Source organism: Danio aesculapii, chromosome 9 (assembly GCF_903798145.1).
Source record: "Danio aesculapii chromosome 9, fDanAes4.1, whole genome shotgun sequence".
NCBI classification, from domain to species: Eukaryota; Metazoa; Chordata; class Actinopteri; order Cypriniformes; family Danionidae; genus Danio; species Danio aesculapii.
This window is the reverse complement of record NC_079443.1, coordinates 2,742,567-2,769,583: the sequence shown is the minus strand read 5'-3', so window position 1 is coordinate 2,769,583 and position 27,017 is coordinate 2,742,567. Positions and strand designations below refer to the sequence as shown.

General features: G+C 37.9%; 1 protein-coding gene across 1 annotated transcript; it reads right to left on the bottom strand.

The window, feature by feature from the left end:
* Positions 1-3,424: 3,424 nt before the first annotated feature.
* On the bottom strand, positions 3,425-26,182 carry wipf1a (WAS/WASL interacting protein family, member 1a). The gene is made up of 8 exons (XM_056464847.1): positions 26,032-26,182; positions 18,643-18,730; positions 18,248-18,377; positions 16,369-16,509; positions 13,381-14,250; positions 7,615-7,812; positions 6,066-6,170; positions 3,425-3,581 (listed from the first exon to the last, which is right to left on the bottom strand). Exons 2-8 carry the CDS (start codon positions 18,691-18,693, stop codon positions 3,535-3,537), a joined length of 1,542 nt encoding a protein of 513 aa, XP_056320822.1. The 5' UTR covers positions 18,694-18,730; positions 26,032-26,182; the 3' UTR covers positions 3,425-3,534.
* Between the last annotated feature and the right edge of the window lie 835 nt (positions 26,183-27,017).

The window sequence follows — 27,017 nt, the reverse complement described above, 5'->3', positions numbered from 1 at the left end:
ATTTAGGTTGTGACGTCAGGTGACCAAAATTTAATGTCTAGCCAGCGTCTAAGAACAACGTTATTTTGATGTCCAATAATGACAATGATATTTGGTTGAGTTTAGGTTGTGTTCGCGTGGGTGTCCTCCGGTTTCCCCGACAATCCAAAGACATGCAGTACATGTGAATTGGGTAAGCTAAATTGTCCGTAGTGTATGTGTGTGAATGAGTGAGTGTGAATATTTCCCAGAGATGGGTTGCGGCTGGAAGGGTATCCGCTGCGTAAAAATGTGCTGGATAAGTTGGCGGTTCATTCCGCTGTGGCGGATCCCTGATTAATAAAGGGACTAAGCCGAAAAAAAATGAATTAATGAATGAATGAAAATTAATGCAATGCAGCAGAAACTCAATTAAAACGATAGAAACAGACATTTGCACTGAACTGAAGAACTGCAGTAATTTTGTTATCCCCATGGTGGCGCCAAACCACCATATAATTGAGCACTTGTGGAAGGAACGGTGTTTGGTAAAGGTGAAGCACACACGGCTTGTTTTTCCTACTGTGAGCTGACTGGATGTAGTAACCCTGCTGAAAAATCCATCTTAAACCAGCCTAGGCTGGTTGGCTGGTTTTAGCTGGTTGACCAGGCTGGTTTTAGAGGGGTTTTGGCCCTGGAAAATGACCAGCTAAAACCAGCTTGACCAGCCAAAACCAACTATGTCCAGCTTAAACCAGGCTGGTCAAGCTGGTTTTAGCTGGAATTTGCTGGTCATTTTCCAGCTTGACCAGCTAAGACCAGGCTGGAAATGGCTGGAAACCAGCCTGGAAATGGCCAAAACCCCTCTAAAACCAGGCTGGTCGACCAGCTAAAACCAGCCAACCATCCTAGGCTGGTTTAAGCTGGATTTTTCAGTAGGATTTTTCAAAAGGGTTTGAGGAGAGTTATTATAACCGAGTCCTCCTCACCATTTCTGTTTGTTGTCAAAAAACTTGACAGTTGGATGGGCGTGGTTAAATTGCTAGCCACGCCCAATACCCCAGACAGACATAATCTGAGAATTTAACTGAAAACAAACATAATCTTCAGATTATAGGGCCCTATCATACACCTGCCGCAATAAGGCACAATACACGTTTGGCTCAATGACATGCACAGATGAATTGTTCAGCACAAAACTAGCAGTGCGAGCTAACAAAATCAATATGGGTAAATTTGATTTCATGTGTACTTTAACAAGGCCTAGTTTACTGAAATCATGTGACCTTGCCAATTCGATACCGTAATTTGTCAGGCAGAAGTTAGCATCATTTAGCGGTGTACACTTCCTCACAGCTTTAATGTCACAGGTCTGTCCCAATTCCCACACATGGGGCATTTACTTAATTTTTTTTCTCACATGTAGCATTTCCACTCGACCGCTTCTTCTTATATGACGTGTTTCCTGTATTCGATACAAGTAGGTGTGAAGACTGCATGTGTTAACATAAAAAAAGAAAACCATTTTCATAAAGGCTGTAGCATTGTTGATCAAATCTACTGACTTCTGTGATCTATGTTGCACTATACCTGAAAAAATACTGTAAGAAATATTACAGTATTATTTAACGATGATGTACTTTAATCTGTTGTGCTAATTCTGTAATTGCTGATACAACAACTATTGTAATATAGACAAATGACCCAATACTGTAGTTTTCTGCAAGGGTTTATAATGCACTACAATACACCACAGTTTATTGTAGTAAAAACGTATACTGTATACTGCAATTCTGGTGAGGAACGGTTCCAGAAAGCAGGTAAGGCAAAAAATTAAATAAACAAGTAAATAACAGGGTGAGAATGTGGTAAAATCTGAAAATGTGGTAAAACTCAGTCGGCCGTGAGAACATTTCCTTTTCTGGATTGCTTTCGAAAACACTGTCGGCTGGATTTAGGGAAGGAGGACGGTGGGTCAGTCGATTGGTCAATCAGTCAGTCAGTCGACAGCAGCCTCTGGTGAATTTACGCGAGAACAGCAGGCGTGAATGGCACTCGTAAGAGAAATTTGAGATCTGAAAAAGCGTACACAGCGGCCTCTGGTGGATTCACGAAAACAAAAACAGCAACAAAAAAAAAACGTAGCTCCTGGGACGTATTTGGTGCTTTCCAGAAATGTATATAGGGGTACGTAACCAACATGAGCCTGCGTTGCTTTATTATAAGGCGTAATCTTACATATGTTACATGCATTTACTGTACTAATTAAACTAATTAAAACCATAACCATATAGAGCCTATAGTACATGTCAATAATCAATATTTATCAGTAGAATACTTACACTGTAACCTTGAAATAAAGTGTAAACTTATTTAAGTCTAAATAATGTTGAAGTTATGTATCTTATGCTATTTTAAATACTTATATAATTTATAGTATACTTATATAATGTATATAGTCATTTTGGTGTTTTGTTTTTTGGATGTTTATGCAGTTTTAAGGTAAACAAGATAAATTCACAGTGTAGTTTTAACATTGTTCTTCAGACATTCCCCTGTAAGACAGTCAAAATAGCTTAATGTTAAAATAAAATAGAAAATGTTATAATATAAGGCCTTGTATAACTCAGGAAACACATTTATGACCTTTTGGCTTTCATCAGGAATCACGTTTGTCTTTTTATAATTAGTAGGCCTTGGTAAAAGGTAAGTGTCATATTTTTTTGTGGTTTATTTGAAACTAAAAATAATGCTGGGTTGTTTTAACTAAATGTTGGCTCAAATATGGACAAACTCAATGCTGTATTCGATTTTTCAATTAAATTTGAATGACACTTATTAACGTTGGGTTAATTGGGTTAACATTGGGTTAACTCAGTATTTTAGTATCCCATGTAAAACTTCAAAGTAAAGTTTTTGGAGAGCATTATTTGAACATTTTGTACATTTAATACTTTGCAACTTTCACATTTATATATTAACCCCGTGTAGTAACTACACGAAATTTGAGATCTCAAAAAGCGTACACAGCAGTCTCTGGTGGATTCGTTTATATATATATATATATATATATATATATATATATATATATATATATATATATATATATATATATATATATATATATATATATATATATATATATATATATATAAAAATATATATATATATATTTATATATACAAAATGTATATAAATAAAAAAAAAAATAATAATATATATATATATATATATATATATGTGTGTGTGTGTGTGCGTATGTAATATGTATATAGGGGTACGTTATCAGAATGAGCCTGAGTTGTTTATTTCTGTGATGTTGCGGCAAAACAACGGCATAAACTACAAAGACAATGATCACAATGGCCTCACAATTTTTTATGTTTATCCTAGTGGAGGCTTTTAAACTGAATAACTTTAAAATTGCAACATTGGACACTTCAAATTAAACAAACTTTCTCTCAGTTGATGACAGAATGCACTTTAATGATGTTTTTTTTAAACTGGTATACTCAAAATGCATGAAAAAACAATGGACATAACTCAAACATTATTCAGCAGTTAAATCAAGCCATTTCATCTGGGAATTGGGGGCAAAGGTGGCGCTCCTCTATCTTTTATTCCTGAAAAAAGAAAGCACACAGTAAAAAATATGTTACTCACTTACATTTTTACACGTTGAACCAATTTAAAGTTACTATATGTTAGAGCTGCATGATTAATCGAAAAAAGGTCGCGATTTCAATTCGACCCCCTAGACCAGGGATGGGCAAACTCGATCCTGGAGGGCCGGTGTCCCTGCATAGTTTTGCACCAACCCTAATCAAACACACCTGCTTGTAGCTTTCTAGTGATCTTGAAGACACTAATTAGGGTGTTCAGGTGTGTTTGATTAGTGTTGGAGCAAAAATCTGCAGGGACACCGGCCCTCGAGGATCGAGTTTGCCCATGCCTGCCCTAGACGATCGTAATCCAGCATTTCTACGATTCTGCCAATCATATTTTCAAGGTCAGGAGAAAAGAAAAGGCGGCCGCACAAGTCTTTGCGTTGTTTTACATGCATTGCTCAGCAACGTGGACACCTCCAAATGTTGTTAAAAGCATCACATACTGTATTTATAAGGTATTATTCACCCAAAAATGTCATTTCTGTCTTCATGTAATGATGAATCGGCGGCCGTGAAATCACACGTGATGTCAGCTGCTGACCGTGAGCTGTTACCACAGAGAGGGCGGGCGCGCGCCTGTTAATGAAGTCTACTTTACTAAACAGAACTTGCATAGGCTGTAAATAACAGCCAAAAGAGTTGTAAATAACATTCGGTTTGTGGCACAGAGTGATCGTTTGGGAGCCGCGCGGGAAGTATGAACAGCACTTATCAGTGAAAGTGAAACCGAAAGCGAGCACATCATTTAAATAATCATATGGCATTTTAGAGTAATGATTACGACATTTAATATGCTTTTCTTTCATAGCGAACACAAAGTGTAACTGTGCAATAATGACCAGGACAAGTTTAAAGTCTACTATTCAAAATTTAGCATTTTAATCAACAGTAGACCACATAGGCGTAATATTATTGTTGCTTTACCATATGTTTGAGAATTAATAATAATAACAACAGCCTACTCATATTATCCTTTACTGTACATCTATAGAATCGGGAAAAAAAATCGCGATTCCTATTTTAGCCAGATTCGTGCAGCTCTACTATATGTTAGTTTTTGACTCTTCTTAAGCATGAAAATACCATAATATGTTTGCAGATTTTCAGAAACATTCTTGTTTATCTAAAAAACAATGCTGAAGTCAGATATTCTGCTTTTAAAATGTGTGTTACGTGTTACGGTCTTTATTTAAACTCACCCAATGCCAGTTTTATTGTATATTTTAGCAGCTTTCCATGTTGGAAAAGAGCGTATATTATTTATTTAGTCATGAAGACACTTAAAGTGGGCATCCGTGACCAAAATGCAGTCTTTTATTTACAGTGCCTACAAATAGATAATTTTGACATTAAAACAATAAATTAGGGCTGCACAATTTTGGAAAATTTTGACATTGCGATATTTTTTTCCCTGCGATATATTTTGCGATATAAATACAATTTTTACCACATGCTTACAGTAAATAGCTCTTTTTAGAAAGTCATTACTTTAAGGCCTGTTCCCATCGGGACACTTTAGCTCGCATTTTCCATCAACGGTTAACGCCTTGTGACTAAATAAAGGGTGGCAATGTGATCGTGCACACCAACGCACAAAACTCCAGGCGTAAAGCATCATTGTTAAAGAAACGCCTCATGCTCGTTTTTTTGTTTTGACGCTCCACGTTGAAAACTTCTCCACCAATCAGATTGGCATTTTTGTTCACATGCCTGGAGCTGCTGAAGTTACAGTAAACAGCACTTGGGGGCGCTCAAGCGCAAAACTGTCAATGCGAGCGCACATTGAAGAAAATGCCCAGAGGCGATATAAACGCGGAGCTGCTTACTGCACTGGTGATCAATAATCATTTCTTCATCGCTAGAGCTGGAGCTGCTACTTGAACCATACATGCTTGTTGGAGTCGCCAGTAACTTTAACAACAAGTGCGTTAACTTTCTGTCTTCTTCTAATGTGTTACAAGCGGGTGTCAGAAGCTTAAAGTTGTGTAGCGCCATCTAACCTTCAAGGAGTGATTTTGCACACTCTTCTGCTCGACGCCAGTGAACTATTGCGGATGCACACAATGTGATATCGATGCTCAATTTATATATTGCGCAGCCCTACAATAAATCATGCCAGTGTTTCCCAACCCTGTTCCTGAAGGCACACCAACAGTACACATTTTTTAACCTCTCCCTTATCAAACACACCTGAATCAACTCATTAGAACATTAGAAGAGACTCTAAAACCTGAAGTTAATAGGTCAGATAAGGGAGACAGCCAAAATATGTACTGTTGGTGTGCCTTATGGAACAGGTTTGGGAAACACTGCTGTTTACAGCATGCTGAGTTGTGCATATCCACTGTAAAAGCAGTAAACGGACTAAAATACGAGATTCATAACAACAGACAGCTTTAAATGAACATTTATTCTGTAGTAAACACAGTAAATGCAAACCTTTGCCTCCAGATTTGCTCGGGTAAGACTTGGAGAAGGAGATGTATGGCTCTGGTGGAGGTAATTCAGACAGAGAGTGGAAAGAAAACCTCATCCCCCACTCATCTGATGGAAGAAATACAACACATCAGTCAATAACAACTATATTAGCACTCAGTTTTTCCATTGCACACTTTCTATTTGATTCAATTTCAAGTGAATATTCAGATTACTGTCTACGGAAATCAATGAAATGCTGCAAAAGTTCCCCCAAATTGACAATAGAATGACCTGAATGACTTTCTTTGTCTGAATATAAAAGATATTTTGAAAACGATTGTTAACCCAACAGTTTTGGTTCCCACTTGATTGATTTCCACTGGGTGTGTGTGTGTGTGTGTGTGTGTGTTTTACAATCCATTCATTAAATCATTTATTAATTCTCCTTCGGCTTAGTCCCTTCATTCCTCAAGGGTCACCACAGCGGAATAAACCGCCAACTTATCCAGCATTTGTTTTAGGCAGCAGATGCCCTTCCAGCTGCAACCCAGTACTGGGAAACATTCAAATACACTCATTCACACACATACACTACGGCCAATGTAGCTTATTCAATTCACGTGTGGCGCATGTGTTTGGAGTGTGGGGGAAACCAGAACACCCGGAGGAAACCCATGCCAACATGCAAACTCCACACAGAAATGCGAACTGACCCAGCCAGGACTTGAACCAGTAAACTTCTTGCTGTGAGGCGATCGTGCTACCCACTTAATCACCCTCACCTGTTCAAGGGTGGGTGTAGGGTTAGGGGTTACTCTGTTTCAAGGGTAGGTGTAGGGGTAGGGGTTACTCTGTTTCAAGAGTATGGTGTAGGGGTAGGGATTACTCTGTTTCAAGGGTAGGTGTAGAGGTTACTCTGATTCAAGGGTAGGTGTAGGGGTAGTGGTTACTCTGTTTCAAGGGTATGGTGTAGGGGTTACTCTGTTTCAAGGGTATGGTGTAGGGGTAGGGGTTACTCTATTTCAAGGGCAGGGGTAGGGGTTACTCTGTTTCAAGAGTATGGTGTAGGGGTTACTCTGTTTCAAGGGTAGGTGTAGGGGTACCTCTGTTCCAAGGGTAGGTGTAGGGGTTACTCTGTTTCAAGGGTAGGTGTAGGGGTAGGGGTTACTCTATTTCACGAGTAGGTGTAGGGGTTACTCTGTTTCAAGGGTAGGGGTAAGAATTACTTTGTTTCAAAAGTAGGTGTAGCGGTTACTCTGTTTCAAGGGAAGGTGTAGGGGTAGGGGTTACTCTATTTCAAGAGTAGGTGTAGGGTAGGGGTTACTCTATTTCATGAGTAGATGTAGGGTAGGGGTTACTCTATTTCAAGAGTAGGTGTAGGGGTAGGGGTTACTCTGTTTCAAGAGTAGATGTAGGGGTAGGCATTACTCTGTTTCAAGGGTAGGGGTAGGGGTAGGGGTTACTTTGTTTCCAGGGTGGGTGTAGGGGTTACTCTGTTTCAAGGGTAAGTGTAGGGGATTGGGGCTAAGAGGACCAGAAAGGTTTCAATTTGGGGTGAATCGGGTCATACCTGAGGCTGGCGGTGGAGGACACTGGTAGCCGTTGATGGAATCAGATTGTGGTGCAGGAGGGAAGCTGGGCACTCTGGGTGCTGGAGGGTCTGGGGCTAAAGAGGGTCTGCCGGATCCACCAGGACGATTAGGAGGAGGAACAGGAGGAGGCGCTCCACCTCTGTTTCCTCCTGCAGGTGGAGGAGGAGGAAGAGAACCTGGAGCAAAATAACAATCACCCAACTTAAAAAAGTGCTTTGAGCTCCAATGCATCAAATGAAAAGCTAATGAGAAGAAGGGGGCAGGGAGTGTCAGACAATAGAGGGCCTTTGATTGGTCAGAAGATTTGACAAGAAACTGAAGTATGAGGTGAAACAAATCAGTGATCCATTTATGTTCGTTTAAACAGCAACAATGTTTTGGTGACTGAAATGCAAACATTTTATAACATGTTTCAAAGTGAAACACCATAAAATGACAGTCTTTGAAAACGATGCATGCATAGTACGTGTTTAAGGGAGTGTGGTTTAAAGGCAAACCCAAATAAACGTACACATCAATGGCGGAGCACAAGTTTGTTTTATTGGTTTGTTTTATGATTTTCTAAGTATTTAAAAATTACTTTATGTTCTGTTTGAGTTGGTAATCTGTACAGCCCTTTAGTTCACTTTGGGTGTTTTATAAAGTGCTTTATAAAGTTGATTAATTGATATGTGGTACAAGGTTATAATAGTTTTGGATTTTTTATTAGTTTTAGTTTCTATTTCGTTTTGACTTTTTGCTTTCAAATTCAGTTAGTTTTAATTAGTTTTTAGAGGCAGATTTACTAGTTTTTATTAGTATATTTTGACATAATTTAGTTTTAGTTTAGTCTTTATTAGTTTCAGTATTAGTTTTAGTTGTTTTTTTTTTCTAAATAAGGATATTTGTTAGGTGCAAGATTCAAAATCAGTTGAATAATTATTGTATACATGAACATCATCATCTACCAATACCATACCCATCCTCAAATTCCAATACAACATCCCACAAGATAGAAGCCTTAAGTACAATATGTGTGCAGGCTGCTTCTGAGATTAGATACACAGTAGTGATGGGAAGTTCAGATATTTAACGCAGATGTTTGGACTGAACATACCAAAATTATGAAGTCAGCAATAGTAATTTTGCTAAAACATCGCCATGATCTGAAAAATGTCTAACAGTAAAGTTTTGCAACCCAACTGAAGCATGATTCACTTATTTAACTTCCATTATTTTTTCTGTTATGAAATAAACTTACGTTTTTTCACCAGATCCTCTGATTTAAGCCCTCGGTTTACCCGCGGTGCAGTTGTTCAAGTTTAGCTCAGTCACAGGCACAGCAGGCTGTCATGTACTGTTTGTGTTTGGTTTACTGAATCACGCATGCGCAGTATTATCGATTCACAGCTTGTCAAATTTGATCTCAGTGTAACATTACTGTTATAATAACTGAATAAGAGTATTTATTTGATTATTTCGAGTCAGAGGGAGTATTAGATTTGTTAAAAAGTAAGTAGTTTGTGTATAAGTGCTTACTGGGGACGCGAATCGTTTAAAATGATTCAGTTCGTTTTGGCTAACTAGTTCAACCGGTTCATTTAGAAGATCCAATTCAAAAGATTCGTTTGCGATCGCGATACAGAAATAAAACCCATTATTGGGCACAAATGTGTTAAAGTAATAGTTTTAAATCCCTGTAATGCTGTCACGTCCACTCGTTTTTGTCGCGGGCCATAGAGAGGACTGACTTGAGGAGAATCTGGCCAATGGCAGCAGGACTACAGTCTCTGAGGTAATGTACTGGTCAAACACCTGCAGCGCGAAGTAAATAGATTTACACCTAAAAGGCATACAGTAAGATTATGTATGAAATACATTTACAAATTATTTCAGTTAACGACAATTTTAGTTTTCGTTTTCGTTAAATCGCCTTGATGCAGTATTGTTGTTGCTTAAGTGTTTCTAAACACTTAATCAGCAAAGTATAGATTTACTTCACATTACAACCATCAGCGGAGATGCATCTAACACACACAGCAAATTAAACATACTGTAGATGGCACATCACTTCCCTACTGCAGGTTGTGCTTACTAACAAGGAGACAGCTCCCAATACTGACCTGCCCTACAGAAAAAAACAACTTAAACCAGCCTAGGCTGGTTGTCTGGTTTTAGCTGGTCGACCAGCCTGGTTTTAGAGGGGTTTTGGCCATGTTCAGGCTGGTTTCCAGCCATTTCCAGCCTGGTCTTAGCTGGTCAGGCTGGAAAAGGACCAGCTAAAACCAGCTTGACCAGCCTAGACAGGCTGGGAGCCCAGCCAAAACCAGCTATGTACAGCTTAAACCAGGCTGGTCAAGCTGGTTTTAGCTGGATTTAGCTGGTCATTTTCCAGCCTAAGACCAGGCTGGAAATATCTGGAAACCAGCCTGGAGATGGCCAAAACCCCTCTAAAACCAGGCTTGTCAACCAGCTAAAACCAGCCAACCAGCCTAAGCTGGTTTAAGCTGGATTTTTTCAGCAGGGTGGCATACGTAACACAGTGTTTTTGGCCATTTTTGTGGATATCCTTTTGAGAACGTCCTGTAGATGTTAAACCTTTCAAAAAAATGTTTCAGAGGAACTTTAAAAATAGATTTACTGCTGTACTTTCACACAGTGTTACCAACCATTTTCAATGGAATGGTATGTCTGTGCCACTGTATGACCTTAAGCATAAATTTGCATGTTACTGACATCCTATTTGCATATGTTTGTATATTTTGTATCGTGTGTTTGAGATATATTTAAGTTTATCATTTAAATACAGTAAAATAGTGTAGATACAGTGTAGTGTAGGTGGACTAGTAAATAATCTCTCAGACATTATAAATTAAATCAGACAAGTTAATTTGTCAATAAAATGGTACGTACAAAAGTTAATAAAATGGTATGTAACTAAAGCTTGTTTTGATTGTGAATAAGCACAAACACGGAATAACTGGTCACTTTAAATTGCTTAACTTCAAAACAAAAGGAACTAATGTATTTGGTCCACAAGTCTTTAGATTTGTTGCTAGGTACTATTTTGAAATCGGTAAAGGGATCTGAAAAGTCACTAAATCTAGCAGCAAAGTCGCTAGGTTGACAACACTGCTTTCACATCATGATTTTCTGTAAAGCACTGTAAAGTGAAAAATGGGTAACACTGTACAATAAGATTGTATTAATGCTAATTAATGAAGTAAAACAATAAACAATACTTTTATTAGTCATGTTACTTAACGTCAGTTAATGAAAATACAGTTATTCCGTGTTAGTTCTTATTAACACATGGTGCATTAGCTAATGCTAACAAACAGGAATTTACATATTAATAATGCATTAGTAATAGCTAAACTATGATTAATAAATACTGTAGTAGTATTGTGGTGGCACAGTTGGTAGCGCTGTTGCCTCACAGCAAGATGGCATTTCTGTGTGGAGTTTGCATGTTCTCACCGTGATCACGTGGGTTTCCCCCCACAGTCCAAAGACATGTACTATGGGTGAATTGAGAAAGACAAATTGTCCGTAGTTTATGTGGGCATGTCCTGGTCCTCCAGGTTAGGGGTTGAGTGTTGGGCTAACGACCCACCTCGTAAATATTTGATGTTACGAAACATTAACTTGGTGCGGCTAAATATCAACTTCGATATAAGCAGTCTTGGGAGTAAGTACTACAATAGTTCATTTCATCCATTTTTATTTCAGCTTAGTCTCTTTAATAACCAGGGGTTGCCACAGTGGAATGAACGCAGCGGGATGGCCTTTCAGCCGCAACCCATCAGTGGGAAACATCCATGCACACTCATTCAGGTGAATTTAGCCTACCCAGTTCACCGATAGCACATGTTTTGGACTTTGGAAACCCACAAGAACACGGGGAGAACATGCAAACTCCACACAGAAATGCCAATTGACCCAGCCAAGGCTCAAACCAGCGACCTTCTTGCTGTGAGGTGATTGTGCTACCCACTGCGCCACTGTGATTCCCTTTATTATCAGTTCATGTTAGTAAATATGTTAACTAGCATTAACTAATGAAACCTTATTGTTAAGAGTGACCAAAAATAGCTGTAGAAATAAAATTGACCTTGTGAGATTGTATCAAAAATGGATGAAATGGATTTTCTGAAATAAACATTTGAGTTCCCACAAGAACAGACATCAGATAACTTTCTCAAAGAACTTCAATCCATTTGATTTTGCTAGGGCTGCATTTCCAGATAACGTTGTCTCTTAGTAGGCTACAAAGACGCTAAAGGTACGACTTAACAAAAGGTCTAACATTTCTCGCCTTGCTCCCAGAAATATACCTTAAAGAGTGTGCTTAAGTTTACTTAAGAAACTATCTAACATGACAAGACAGTCAAAGGTAAATTTAAAACATGGTCCTCATTCGTTCATTCATTTTCCTTCGGCTTAGTCCCTTTATTCATCACACAACTTATCCAGCATATGTTTTACACAGATGCCCTTCCGGCAGCAACCCAGTACTGGGAAACATCCATACACACTCATTCACACACATACGCTATGACCAATTTAGTTCACCTATAGTCCATGTGTTTGGGCTGTGGGGTAAACCAAAACACCTGAAGGAAATGCATGCGAACATGCAAACTCCACACAGAAATGCCAACTGACCCAGCTGGGACTCGAACCAGTGACCTTCTTGCTGCGAGAATAGCAGTTTTGTTAATAGAGTTTTGTTGCCTCTTTGTTACCACATTCTGTGCATCAGGTTAGTGATGGAACAAAGTTCATTTGGAGCCAGCATTAGTCCAATAGTTATGTATTTTTTTCTATCTAGGACAACAAAGCATTGTACAAATAACCTACATAGGGTGCCTTAACTGAAATCTATGAATCGTAACTAAACCAAAATTATTATATAGAAGTAGTCAGCAGTATGTATTTTAATGGTCATGACCTCTTGAGATAATATTGTATTCAGTTCAAGGGTGTACATCTAAAGGCCAGGACACACCAAGACAAAGCAAAACAAGTAGTGGCGATGAAACCCAACTGTGTTGTTGCTTTGCTTTTACTCACGTCTGGATCCGTCTGGAAATGTACTCATATTTGGAGTCAAAAATTTAAAGTGGTAAAACATACAAATAAATTTATTCTAATATTGTTTTGCTGCTTATGCAAAGACTCTTCTGGCATGACATTGGCCACCATCATTACTTTGGTTGACGAGATATTACAACTTAAAGGATTTAATCACCCAAAAATGAAAATTCTGTAACTACTTGCCCTCATTTTATTTCAATTCCTTCAGACCTTTATTTATCTTCAGAACAAGAATTAAGATATTTTAGATGAAATTTGAGAGCTCCAAATTAATTCCTCCGTAGACAGCAGGAGTCATAAGTTGAGAAGTCCAGAAAAAGAACCAAAAACTCTGTCAAAACAATCGATGCAACTTCAATGGTTCAACCATGGTAAATGCGCTTGGGACCTTACACAGCTAAAGAGAAAACATTGGCGAGCAAAGTTGTTTTTACAGGTTTTTAGGTGCTCTTGGAGCTTCGTATGATTACAAAGGAACAATTGAAGTCACATGGAACGTTTTGACAATGTTTTGGTTCCTTTTCTGGACTAAAATGTCTTAATTTGTGTTCCAAATATGAATGAAAGCCTCGGGTACAACATGAAGATAATTAATGATATAATTGCTTTTTGGTTGAATCAATCCTGTAATATCATGACACTAGAAATGAATTATAAATGCGCACCTGAGCGTGCAGATTTTCCTGATGGAGGTGGTCTCTCATTGGATGGTGGTGGTGGTAGAGGACTAGTGCGTCCTGGTGGTGGTGGAGGAGGAAGGCTGTTTCGTGAAGCTCCTCTAGTGCTGGGCTCATCCCGTGATGATGGTGGGATGGGTGGTGCTCCCCCTCTCCCTGGAGGCAGTGATGGAGGTGCATTTCCCATAGGCCTCTGAGAACCCATTGGTTTGCATTCAGTTGATGGTGGAGGTGGTGGTAGAGGTCCATCTCTACAGAATGACTCTCTTCTTCCTCCAGCAGGTGGTGGAGGTGGAGGGAAGTCATCTGCTTGAGGCCTGCCGGGGATTGAGGGTAATGGAGGCCGGCCACTTGCAGGGATTGGGGGTGGTGGGAAAGAGGACTGGGACTCTCTTGGAGGAGGAGGGAAGGAGGAATGTGACTCTCTTGGGGGAGGAGGAAAGGAGGACTCTCTAGGAGGAGGAGGGAAGGAGGACTCTCTTGGGGGAGGAGGGAAGGAGGATTCTCTTGGGGGTGGAGGGAAGGAGGACTCTCTTGGAGGTGGAGGAAAGGAGGACTGAGACTCCCTTGGAGGTTGAGGAAAGCTTGTTCGTCTGCCTGATGAGTTTGGGGGTGGTGGACCTGGAGAGGAACCCTGTGGCCGTCCTCCAGGAATAGGTGGTGGTCCTCCAGGAGAGCTGTGCTGGGGTGAACGTGATGACGATGGGATGGGTGGTGGTCCGGCTCTCCCAGGAGAAGGACGTCCTGGACCAGGGACTGGTGGTCTGCTTCCTGCAGGGCTGCTGGGAGCTGGGAATCTTCCGGCTGGGCTGCTGGGTGCTGGAAATCTTCCGCCTGATGGGGGCATTGGTGCTCTTACTGTTTTCATGAAACAAAAATTAAGAGCACAAAACTATAAAGAAACACAATTAATTACAGCATTATGGAAAATGTAATAGGATTGAATTTTAAAGTTGATTAGTATTATTATTACTGTACATAAATAATAAAAATTCAATCATAAATAGAAAATGTCTAAGTTCCCTGAAGGAGGGAACAGAGATATTATTTCATAACCAATAGATGGGGATCCAGTTAGATGACCATTCACACTGACTATGAAAAAAGGCCAATGAAATTACAATGAAATTGGCAAGTATAATCTGCATGTGCAGGTACTCCCATTCTTATGAGTTATATGATGCACCTGCAAGATTAGATATCCCGGAAGAGGTAAGCATGATGGCAGAACTGTGTTCAGGTTTTGAATGAAGGCAACTCAACAAGGAGAGCTGTCTTTAGTGACAAAAATTTGAGCTCAAATGCAATCAAGTGGTTCAAAAGGCTCTACCAGGGGGTGGAGTTTAACCTCCTGACACATCTCAGGAACTGACATAAACTTTCAGTGTGGAGGGTAACACCCTCTGTTCAAACTTCTTCTGAAAGGACAGCATGACACTGATCATGCAAGTTCGGGGGTCTTCTCGGCAAGAAGTGCAGCAGTAAATGACCAGATACCACTTCATGGCGTAGGCACACCTTGTAGAAGGGGCTCTATTCTAAGTGGTGGTGTCAAATACTGCAGGCAGTAGGTCATTTAAGTCCTCCCTGTCCCATCTATGGACAACACATGGAGTTTCTGTAGATCTGAACGCAAGTGCCAAATTGTGCCCCATCTTTGAGAAAGGAGGTCCTTCCTCAGAGGAACATGTCAGGGAGGGGCTGTCGCGAGGTGAGTGAGAAACCAGAAAATTAGGTCTGGGTGGCCCAGTGAGGTGCAACAAGCAAGATCTGTTCCTCGCCCTCCTTGATCTTGCATGGTGTATGTGAAGGTTCATTGCTGGAAACATATTTGTGCAGACCCACTGTGGGCCAGTGCATCCCTGAGAAGATGTGCCTCGGTCAGGGAATTTCAGAGAAGTAAACATGTCAACATTGCCTTCTCCAAATCACTCAAATATCAGCTGGACTGCATGGGTGGAATTGGCAGGGTTCTGCACAGATTTTCTTGTTTGTACCTTGTCATTTGGCAACTGTTGTGTTCTTTGATTGTGACAGCAGAAATGATAATGCATCACCTCACAGCACATAACGTGTCCTTCAAGTGTCAGTTTCCACACTTTGATACAGGTTTTGCCTATGTTCTACCAGTGTTTCTGAAAGCATCATTTGCTCACTATTGAAACTAGAAATAATATGTTTATTTAACTAAACATAAAATGAAATAATGTAAACATAAAATTTAATCAATGCTTAAGCAACAACAACAACATGGGACAGGTCATTTCGGACCCTTACCCCTACACCTACCCTTGTTGCTGATTTCGTGAGTTTAGCGAACAGTGTTTGAGATTTCAGGATACCCCCATTTATTTAGATAAGATTTTAGTCTTTAACGAACTCCCTGGGGGCATTGCAAATATGGCCACAGAGTGAACAGACTATCCCTGAAAGGGACTTTTACAGGGAGTTTTTCCTCCCACAGTGAGCGCACTAAGTGCTAAGCAGGTAGCAACCAAGGGGGCTAGCACTTTTAACACTTTGATCTATGATATTAGAGCAGCCACAGTCATGTCCTTGTCCTTTCAACATGCTTGTCCCCTAAATATGTGACACATCGATTGTGTCCATCTTCTGGAGACAGGAAACCACTACATACACAAATACACCATCAGAACAGTATCTCGAAAGAGACGTGTGAAAACCAACTGTGTTGCTCTTTCTTCAGTTGGAAATTTGCTTACTTCATTGGAGTGCTCTAATGGGAAATCTCTTTTACGAGTTAGAAATACACCCCAGTGTAGTACAGAGTGTAGTTTTCATATAAGTCAGAGTGATAGGTCTTTAAAATGAGTCTTCTCGTGTCTGAATGTCTGTCTTTGTTTTGGTCTCTATAACCAGCTCACTGCCAGTTTACCCAATTATATTTCAGCACAGACGTTTATTTACAGCTTGTTTGTATTATTGAATGAGCATACATGTTAGGATGGTGATTACCATTGCCATCTCTGTTTCCTGCTGATTTCAGTCTTGGCATTCCACCTTGAAACAGGCCGCCCATTCCACCTGACGCTCCGCCCCCAAAACCTCCTCCTCCACCTCCACCTCCTCCTCCTCCTCCTCCACCTCCTTTGGGCTCTGTATAAATAAATACATTTTATAGGATATGATTGGTTCCCCAGAACACCTTGTTCTGTACAATTGTATTTATTTCATTCAAATAATCGAAAGAACTTTTTTCCTCTTAAAGCATAGGTCTCAAACTCGATACCCGGAGGGCCGCAGCTCCAACCCTAATCAAACACAGCTGATCCAACTAATCAAGATGTTCAAGACAACTAAAGACTATTAAGCATGTGTGAGTTGGAGGTGGTTGAAGCTAAACTATGCAGAGCTCCAGGAATTGAGTTTGAGACCATTGTCTTAAAGGAACATCCCAATTATTTTGGAAATACACAAATTTTACTAGTCGTCTAGAGATAAAGAGCCCCTATTATGTTTTTTGAAAATGAGCTTCCATGCAGTGTGTAACATTAAGTGAAGTGAAATATCCAGCTGAGGCTTAAATCTGAAAGTGCACCGTGTTTAAAACTATTGATTCATCTATAAAAGAATCGACTCACAGTGGTTTGAATGAATCGTCGCTGAAACGAGTCTTAAGCCATGTCGGCGTGACGTGGATATGGAACTCAAGCCCCGCCCATTTGTTGCGCATGCAAACCCAGGACTATTGAACCCCCAACAGTGTTTACAGTGTCTGCTATAATGTTAATGTTATTTTTGTGTGTTTACATAGACGAATATGGCCACTGTGTAAATGCACAGTACAGTTACCACAGTGCCACATTATATTGTTATGATAACATAATATATGCCTTCAGTGTTGCGGCTGGAAGAGCATCCGCTGCGTAAAACATGTGCTGGATAAGTTGGCAGTTCATTCCGCTGTGGCGACCCTGGATTAATAAAGGGACTAAGCCAAAAAGAAAATGAATGAATGAATGCCCTCAGTGATTTCCTGAAGATAAATACCAAAAAATAAAGCAACTGGAATAACTACAGCAGTCGTGATCATCTGATCTCATATGAAGCAAGAGATCGCGATGACGTATGATGACGTGTGCAGGTGCTGTAGTGCTTTCCCAATTCTTAGGGGTAAAATTTAAAGCCCTTCCCCTTTACACTTGGTTTTAAGGGCCAAGGGGAAGCAGAAGGGGTAGGGGTACAAAACTAGAATTGGGATTGGGCCCAAGTCTCCCGGAAGTTCCGGGAACGTCCGGGAATGCATAGACTCCCGGATGCCCGCAAACCAATGATAATCTCCAGCTAATGACGTGTCTCCCGCCAGGTCGTCAAATATTTTGCGCACCCCTCTCCACCGCATCCCTCCCCGTTCTTCAGATACATCTCGCAACACCCCCCCCTCTTCAGTCTCAATATCCCGCAACCTCCCGCAATTCATCTTGGTTTGCCCGGAAATGACTCTTCCCAACTTGGGATGTCCGCAATAATATTATGCAGATAAGTTACATTATTACCATACGTAACTACAAAAGAGTCAAGCTTTAAAATTGGTCTAAATAAAACTACATTTTTATTTTGGAGCAGGATGCTAATAGCTTTAATTCAATTCAAAGATTTATGCTAAGCTAAGCTAAAAGTGCTCCTGTCAGACCCAGAGATTGTCCGAATGTATTAAAAAATTATAAAAATCCACTGTTTAACTCTAGATGAGCTGTAAAATGAGTCTATTTTAAATTAAAAATGGAGTGTTCCTTTAAAAAGCACCTTTTGTGTAATGTGTGTATTGTACACAGTAGTATGAGTGTATATAGAGTGCACGTATATTGTGTATAGTAGTATTTTCAGAACTCACTGTCTAGCACTGGGCCGCTGCGGTCATTGGTGACGGTTTTCTTCAGTCGAGCCCCTTTATTGATGTCTGAAAGCAAAGCGTTCCTCCCTTGCTGCTCATTTCTGCTCAGATTCGGCTTCTCTGTGTTCGCCTAGAGGAATCATATTATTATATCTTCCATGTTATCATAAGTTTGTCATTGTAGCACTTCCCGTATTTAAGATCAGAAGTAAACATCTGTGAATCTTGAAAAGTGTATTTTTTCCCAAATCCTCCTATGGTGGCCCAAAAAGGTGCATTTTTTTGATGTGTCAAAATCTTCAACAGTAACTTTGTCCAAAAAGTGAATCAAGGGCTACTGGGAAATGTTCATTAACTTTTTACTTCGTTATTTTATCTGAACCAAGATGTGATACCTGAGAAAAGGTAGGAGGAGGTCCAGGCGGAGGCGGTGGAGGTCCAGGCATGTTCTCTTTTCTGTCGTTTCACTTTTAGCCTGAAGGACTGAGAGCACAAAAACATACAGTATTAGGAACAACTACTGAACAACAACATGGATTCAATTCAATACATGTTGACACGGTCAAACGGATTAAGGTAAAGGAGTTTTATATTCGCACATTCGTTCAATTTTTGAACAGTTCTTTTATGATCCTAATATTGTTAACCACGCTAGTTTGAATATTCGATCTGAAATCACATGCGAATATAACTTCAAAAGACAGTTATTGGCTGCTAATATGATTTCCCTATTTAGAATTGGGAAATAATTCATTTTCCTTTGGCTTACTTCCTTTATTCATCAGGGGTCGCCACAGCGGAATGAACCGGCAACTATTCCAGCATTTGTTTTACACAGCGGATGCCCTTCCAGCTGCAACCCAGTACTGGGAAACACCCATACACTCTCACATTCTCACACACACACTCATACTCTACAGGCAATTTAGTCCATCCAATTCTCCTATAGCTAGCACACGTGTTTGGACTGTGGGGGAAACCGGAGCACCCGGAGAAAGCCCACGCCAACACAGGGAGAACATGCAAACTCCACACAGAAATGCCAACTGACCCTGCCGGGACTCGTGACATCGTGATTGGCAAATAACACTTTTCTGAAATTATATTATTAAGGAGTAAATCTGAATGTGTGTATATAAAACCAACTTTACCCCAAAGTAAAACTGAGCTTGTTGATACAGTTAAAACTTGAACTTCATTTAACTTCATATCTACAAATTTCATTTCAATGAAAATTCAATCCATTTTTTATATTAAAAGATTTTTGGCTGCCTTCTTTAGCCAAGCTGAAACTAATATAAAGTGGGGACTCTTTGTGGGCTTCTTCAATCAAAAGTCTTTCACGAAGCTACAAAATAAAATGTGCCACAAAACCATCATGTTCGTAGTTTTTACATGAGTGGTGGTATTAAAACATGCTAAAATATGACTGATAACTGAATCAAATGTGGCTTTTGAATTCCACTAGTTGACCTTTTACATGATCATGTAATTGTATAATAAAATACTAATTATGTATTATGTTTTTATACTGTAGATCACTGTAAAGCTAGAAAAAGGGCATTAAAAAGGGTCAAAAATGCTAATCGTAAAACCTTGACGTCCATTTGACATCCACACATTCATTGATGCTCTTTTGATAATCAAAATAATGACAAATAATATTATAATATTAGTTTTATTCTTCTAAAAGCTTCATCTAAATCAATCAAATTTATTGTTTAGTAGCTTTCCAGCAGGCACATTTACAGTATGTCAAAACAACATCAAAAAACATGTCAAAAATGCTAATCTTGACGTCAAAATGACATCGAATGGACATCTAACATTGAAGAAATTATGTCAGTCATTCATTCATTTTCACACAGGCTTTTTTTCCACACAATTTTGATCTCACGCAGACATTCGTTACGTTCCCTTATCCAGTCTAGGGCAGCACAGGTATGCAACAGAATATTAGAGTCTGTGTGTTTGTCCTATGAGAAACCTCAAAGTGATGTTTTATAAACAAATTTCGAGAGGAGCACGCGCAGAAGTTTCAGTATCAAATACGTCATTAACAATTATTCTATTATCCAATCAGTTCTTGACCAAACCCCTATATATACCAATGCTGTCTTACCTGCAGCATCTAACGACTTTAGCATCCCTCCACCACCCCGTCACCTCACCTCTTAAGCATTACAATCCCGGGGGGAGCGTTCTGGGGCCGGGCTAGATACTTCGCTCGAATTCCAATTCCTCTGTTTCCTGATAAGAGGAATAACTCGAGTTTGGGTGTCTTCCCTCAGAGCCCTCTCCCCGGACAGCACGCCAAATACGCTTTATTCTGAAACTATTGCAAGTGTGAACTCGTGAAATATTAAATTAAAGAAAATTATCCAAAGAGGAAACCCCCAAATGCAAGTTGAATAACTTGAATTGGATAAATTGAATGGAGTTCAATCCAAAACAACCCAAAGATGTCTACTTGATAGAAAGGGGAAAAACTACATAATCTATCAAATAAAATAAAAAAAATACCCTAACTTCCTTACTAACTAAACAGGAGAAAAACTATTACACTTGAAATAAATGGATAATAAATTATAATTATAAATAATTACACTGGGTATTTTAGGCAGTAAAACCATGACAGTTTTCATGCATCATGAAAAACCATGCAGTGCTGCTGGTAGCTTTAGACTGATCCACCCATTTCCTCATAACAGCAGAACGGCTACTGAAACCAACACAAGAACCACACATCAAACCAAAACCACCACTACCTGCTTTAACAACCAGCCTCTTTAACAACACTTTACCAACCAGGATTTTTAAAGGTCTCGTGAAGTGCTTTAAAATGTGCAGTTTTTTTATTTAATGTTTGACAATCTTAACTGAATCATGAACAGAAGGCGAGACATAGTAAAGCTCCTTCCCTTAAAAAAAAACAGCCAATAGTGTTTTGTTTTTGAGTGGTTGAGCTCAACCGCATCAAATAAAAAGCTAATGAAAAGCATCCTGAAAGGGGTGGGACATGTCAGATACTAGAGAGCATTGTGATTGGTCAGAAAAATTGATGAGGTGATCCATTTCACTGGTCCATTTAGGCGAAATGACAATCATTTGAGATTTGTATGTAAAAGAGACCATAAAACAATGTAGATGTAAAATAGATCATAAAAAGATGTGTATGTAAAAGAGACCATAAAATGATGTAGATGTAAAATAGATCATAAAAAGATGTGTGTAAAAGGGACCATAAAACGATGTAGATGTAAAATAGATCATAAAAATATATGTGTAAAAGGGACCATAAAACGTGGTATATGTAAAATAGATAATGAAAAGATGTGTGTTAAAGAGACCATAAAACGATGTAGATGTAAAATAGATCATAAAAAGATGTGTAAAAGAGACCATAAAACGATGTATATGTAAAATAGATAATAAAAAGATGTGTAAAAGAGACCATAAAACGATGTAGATGTAAAATAGATCATAAAAAGATGTGTAAAAGAGACCATAAAACGATGTAGATGTAAAATAGATCATAAAAAGATGTGTGTAAAAGAGACCATAAAACGATGTATATGTAAAATAGATAATAAAAAGATGTGTGTAAAAGGGACCATAAAACGATGTAGATGTCAAATAGATAATGAAAAGATGTTTAAAAGAGACTATAAAACGATGTATATGTAAACTAGATCATAAAAAGATGTGTATGTAAAAGAGACCATAAAACGAACTAGATGTAAAAAAATAGATCATAAAAAGATGTGTCTAAAAGAAACCATAAAACGATGTATATGTAAAATAGATAACAAAAAGATGTGTGTAAAAGAGACCACAAAATGATGTAGATGTAAAATAGATCATAAAATGATGTGTATGTAAAAGAGACCATAAAACGATGTAGATGTAAAATAGATCATAAAAAGATGTGTAAAAGAGACCATAAAATGATGTAGATGTAAAATAGATCATAAAATGTGTGTAAAAGAGACCATAAAACGTGGTATATGTAAAATAGATCATAAAAAGATGTAAGTAAAAGAGACCATAAAATGATGTATATGTAAAATAGATCATAAAAAGATGTGTAAAAAAGACCATAAAATGATGTAGATGTAAAATAGATCATAAAATGTGTGTAAAAGAGACCATAAAATGATGTAGATGTAAAATAGATCATAAAATGTGTGTAAAAGAGACCATAAAACGTGGTATATGTAAAATAGATCATAAAAAGATGTAAGTAAAAGAGACCATAAAATGATGTATATGTAAAATAGATCATAAAAAGATGTGTAAAAAAGACCATAAAATGATGTAGATGTAAAATAGATCATAAAAAGATGTGTATGTAAAAGAGACCATAAAATGATTTAGATGTAAAATAGATCATAAAAAGATGTGTAAAAGAGACCATTAAATGATGTAGATGTAAAATAGATCATAAAAAGATGTAAGCAAAAGAGACCATAAAACGATGTAGATGTAAAATAGATCATAAAAAGATGTAAGCAAAAGAGACCATAAAATGATGTAAATGTAAAATAGATCATAAAAAGATGTAAGCAAAAGAGACCATAAAACGATGTATATGTAAAAAATATCATATATATAAATTAGGCCGTAAAAAGATGTAGATGTAAAGGAGACCATAAAGAGATTTATATGTTAAGGAGACCATAAAGTTATGTATATCTAAAGGAGACCATAAAGATATGTATATAAAGGAGACCATAAAGTTATGTATATCTAAAGGAGACCATAAAGAGATGTATATGTAAAAGAGACCATAATTAGATGTATATGTAAAAAAAAAGACCATAAAAAATGACTATACAGTATAGGACTGTTCTGTAATTAATTTTTGATATGTTTTCAATGCCAGTGTTAGTTTACACACATTGTAGGGACTCAAAATCCAGAGTAAATTAGTAATTTAATCTTTCAGATAAATAACACTTTTCTCATATTATAATACCTTTTCTGTTGTTATTTTGGTGGTCAAAAGGGCATCAGTGTGTGGATGTCAAATAATCGATTTGCATTTTTGACACAAATGCAAATTTGATGTCAATTTGAAAATGTCAATGTTTGTGACTTAGCTTGGAGAATTACATCTCTAAGATGATTTAAATAATGTAAATTAATTTTGTGATACCACAGACTCCCAAATATGATCCTCGTGATCCCCATCAATCAACTGTACTCATCTAAAACCTTCAAAAGGTAGTGAAAACGATACATTTACAAAAATGCTGGGTTGTTTTAACCTAACGTTGGGTCGAATATGGGCAAACCCAGTCATTGCATTAAAAAGTGTAATTTGAATGTAATTGAAAAAATAGTTGGGTTACATTTTTTTAAATGACCATTTTTACCCAGTGGTTGGGTTTGTCCATATTCTTTTAAACAGTTCGATTTAATTGACACTTTTTAACCCAATAGTTGGGTTTGTCTATATGTGACCTAAAATGAAAATGCAGCATTAGCTCACTCTTCTAAAATTGCTGGGCTGTTTAAAGCCAACATTGGGTCAAACATGGACAAACTCAACAATTTGGTTGGGTTAATTTGATCCAAAATTGAGTCAACAACCGTTTTATCAATAGTGTTTTTATTATGTATGGAAATGCAGCATTAACTCAGTTTATATTTACTCTAAAATGCTGGGTTGTTATAAACCAACTTTGTGTCAAACATGACCAAAACCAAACTTTTAATCAATTCAATTTAAACGACACTTATAATTTGTCCATATGTGAAAAAAAATTGAGCATGAACTCACTTCAAAAAATGCTGGGCTGTTTAAACCCAACAATGGGTCAAATATGGACAAATCCATGTATGGACAACCCAATTGAGTTGAAACAACCAATCATATTGTTTAGGTGCCGTTATGACACACATTACTGTACAACACACACATGATTTGCAAATAAAATTCTGTTTTGTTTTGTTTTTATTTCTAAAAAACACATGAAGATGCAGCATTAGCTCACTCTTCAAAAAAGCTGGGTTGTTTAAACTCAACAATAGGTCAAATATTGACCAACCCAACAATTTTGTGATCCAAAATTGAGTTGATACAACTTATCGTTGTAGGGCAGTTTTTTAAATATTATTTTGCATGGAAATGCAGCATTAACTCTATATTTGACCCAAAATTGAGTTGAAACAACTAATAATTTTTCCATTGGGCAGTTTTAACAAGCATTAAATCTACAATGCACATAAAATATGTAGAAAAATCTGCATTTTTATCATTATGCATGGAAACACAGCATTAACTCTAAATACGCTGGACTGTTGCAAACCAACTTTGGGCCAAATTTGTCCAAATTTGACCCAAAATTGAGTTGAAACAACCAATCATATTGTTTACGTGCAGTTGTCACACATTACTGTACAGCACGCACATGATTTGCAAATAAGAAAATCTATTTTGTTTTGTTTTTATTTCTGAAAAAACACATGAAGATGCAGCATTAGCTCACGCTTCAAAAAATCTGGGTTATTTAAACTCAACAATGGGTCAAATATGATGATATGGATGAAATATGATGAACCCAACATTTTTGTGATCCAAAATTGAGTTGATACAACCCAACATTAACTCTAAATACACTCGGATGTTGTAACCCAATTTTGGGCCAAATAAAAAAAAAACACAACTTTAAATCAATTCATTTCAAATGACATTTTTAAACAATGGTTGGTTATATTTGACCCATCATTTTTAAAGTGCAATTACAGTGTGACACAAATTACTGTAGATCTTCCACACACATGATTTGCATGAAAATTCAGTTTGTTTTGTTTCTATTTCTGAAAAATGCATAAAAATGCAACATTAACTCACTCTTAAAAAAAGCTGGGTTGTTTAAACCCAACATTGGGTTGAGTTTATTTGACCCAAAATTGAGTTTTCAGTCAACAACCTATTATTTTATCAATTCTTTTATCATTATGTATGGAAATGCAGCAATAACTCTAAAAATTTATATTTCACTCTAAAAATGCTGGGTTGTTATATACCAGCTTTGTGTCAAACATGAACAAAGCCAAACTTTTAATCAGTTCAATTTAAATGGCACTTTTTTAACCCAATGGTTAAATTTGTCTATATGGGACCCAAAATTGAGCATTAACTCACTTTAAAAACTGCTGGGCTGTTTAAACCCAACATTGGGTCAAATATAGACAAACACAACAATTAGGTTGGGTTTATTTGACCCAAAATTGAGTTAAAACAACCTATTATTTTTTCAAGGGCAGTTTTAAGTCATTATGCATGAAAATGAAACATTGGACAAACCCAACTCCATACGGAAGCATTAACTCCATATTTGACCCAAAATTGAGTTTAAATAACTTATAATTTTTACCAAGGGCAGTTTTAACTAACATTACATCTACAATCCACATAAATGGGTTAGAAAAGTGAGCATTTTTACTCATTATGTATGAAAATGCAGCATTAGCTCACTCTAAAATTGTTCTAACCCAACACTGAGTCAAATAAAGTCAACCTCCAACCTTTAATCAATTTAATCCTAATGACACTTTTTAACCCAACGGTTGGGTTTATTCATATTTGACCCATCGTGGATGTTCAGAAGCATGTGTGAAACCCCAGAGAACGAGTTACATTTCCTCTGCCGAGTTTCCTCTGTGGTGCAGCTGAGTTTAAACACAAACAGCATCTCTGTCGCTCTTTACAGCGCAACTTCATCCAAACCTCGAAGCTTCACTCCATCATTCCTGCCCTTTAGACACACACTCACCTGAGCTCGAGCATCTGGACTCCACAGATCCGCAGTTTGGGTGAACGTTTTCCTCCGCAGACCAATCAGAGAGTGCCTTGCTGCTGCTGCCAACACTTCTCATGCAACTCTACGAGCGGACGCATGCAAACGAATGTGACCACATGCATTTCCTCACACAGCGTCTGTGAAAAAACACAGAGATGAGCTCCACTTATGAACTCAGAACACAGAAACAGGAACTGTGTGACTAATTTGAAGAAAATAGATCTGACACTTCACGTCGGCCTTCAGTTTGAACAATTTACTGCAAATTTGGCCCCCGATTTAGACTAAAGTGGCATTATTTAATATGACTACATTCAGATGAATCATTTGCTACTCATCAAGGTAAAAATGCAAAGTTCCACACAATTCATTCATGTTGTCCCCACACAAAATGATTAACATTTTTAAGTGGATTAAACATAAAAAATTAAGTTGTCTCAACGAAATCCCAATAATTGTGTTGTTTCAGCTCATTTTACATAGTACTTTGAACAAGCAGCAACAAACAACTGTGTTTGAGTAACTACTGTCAAAATGCAGGATTCCTCACAGTTCATTCATTTGAAAAGATGTTCTGACAAAGGTATATTAGATTATTTGATCCCACTTATGACATATTAAGTGTCTTTAACTACCCTGTACTTACACAGAAATTAATAATTTACAATGTACTTATTGTGTAAATACATGTATTTACTATGTACTTATGGTTGATTAAATACCTGTATGTAATCACATCTCTTATTAAATTCTGTAATTACATTTGTAAATACACTGTTGACCATCCCTTACAACTTAACCCACGCTTAAACCTACCCATAGCACCAAACCTGTCCATAACCCTACCCCTATCCCAACTCAAGAGCACCACAAGTGTTCTCAAACACATTATGAGCACAGTAAGTACGTTGTATTTATTTTTTGATGCAAGTACATGGTAGTTAAGGACACTTAATATA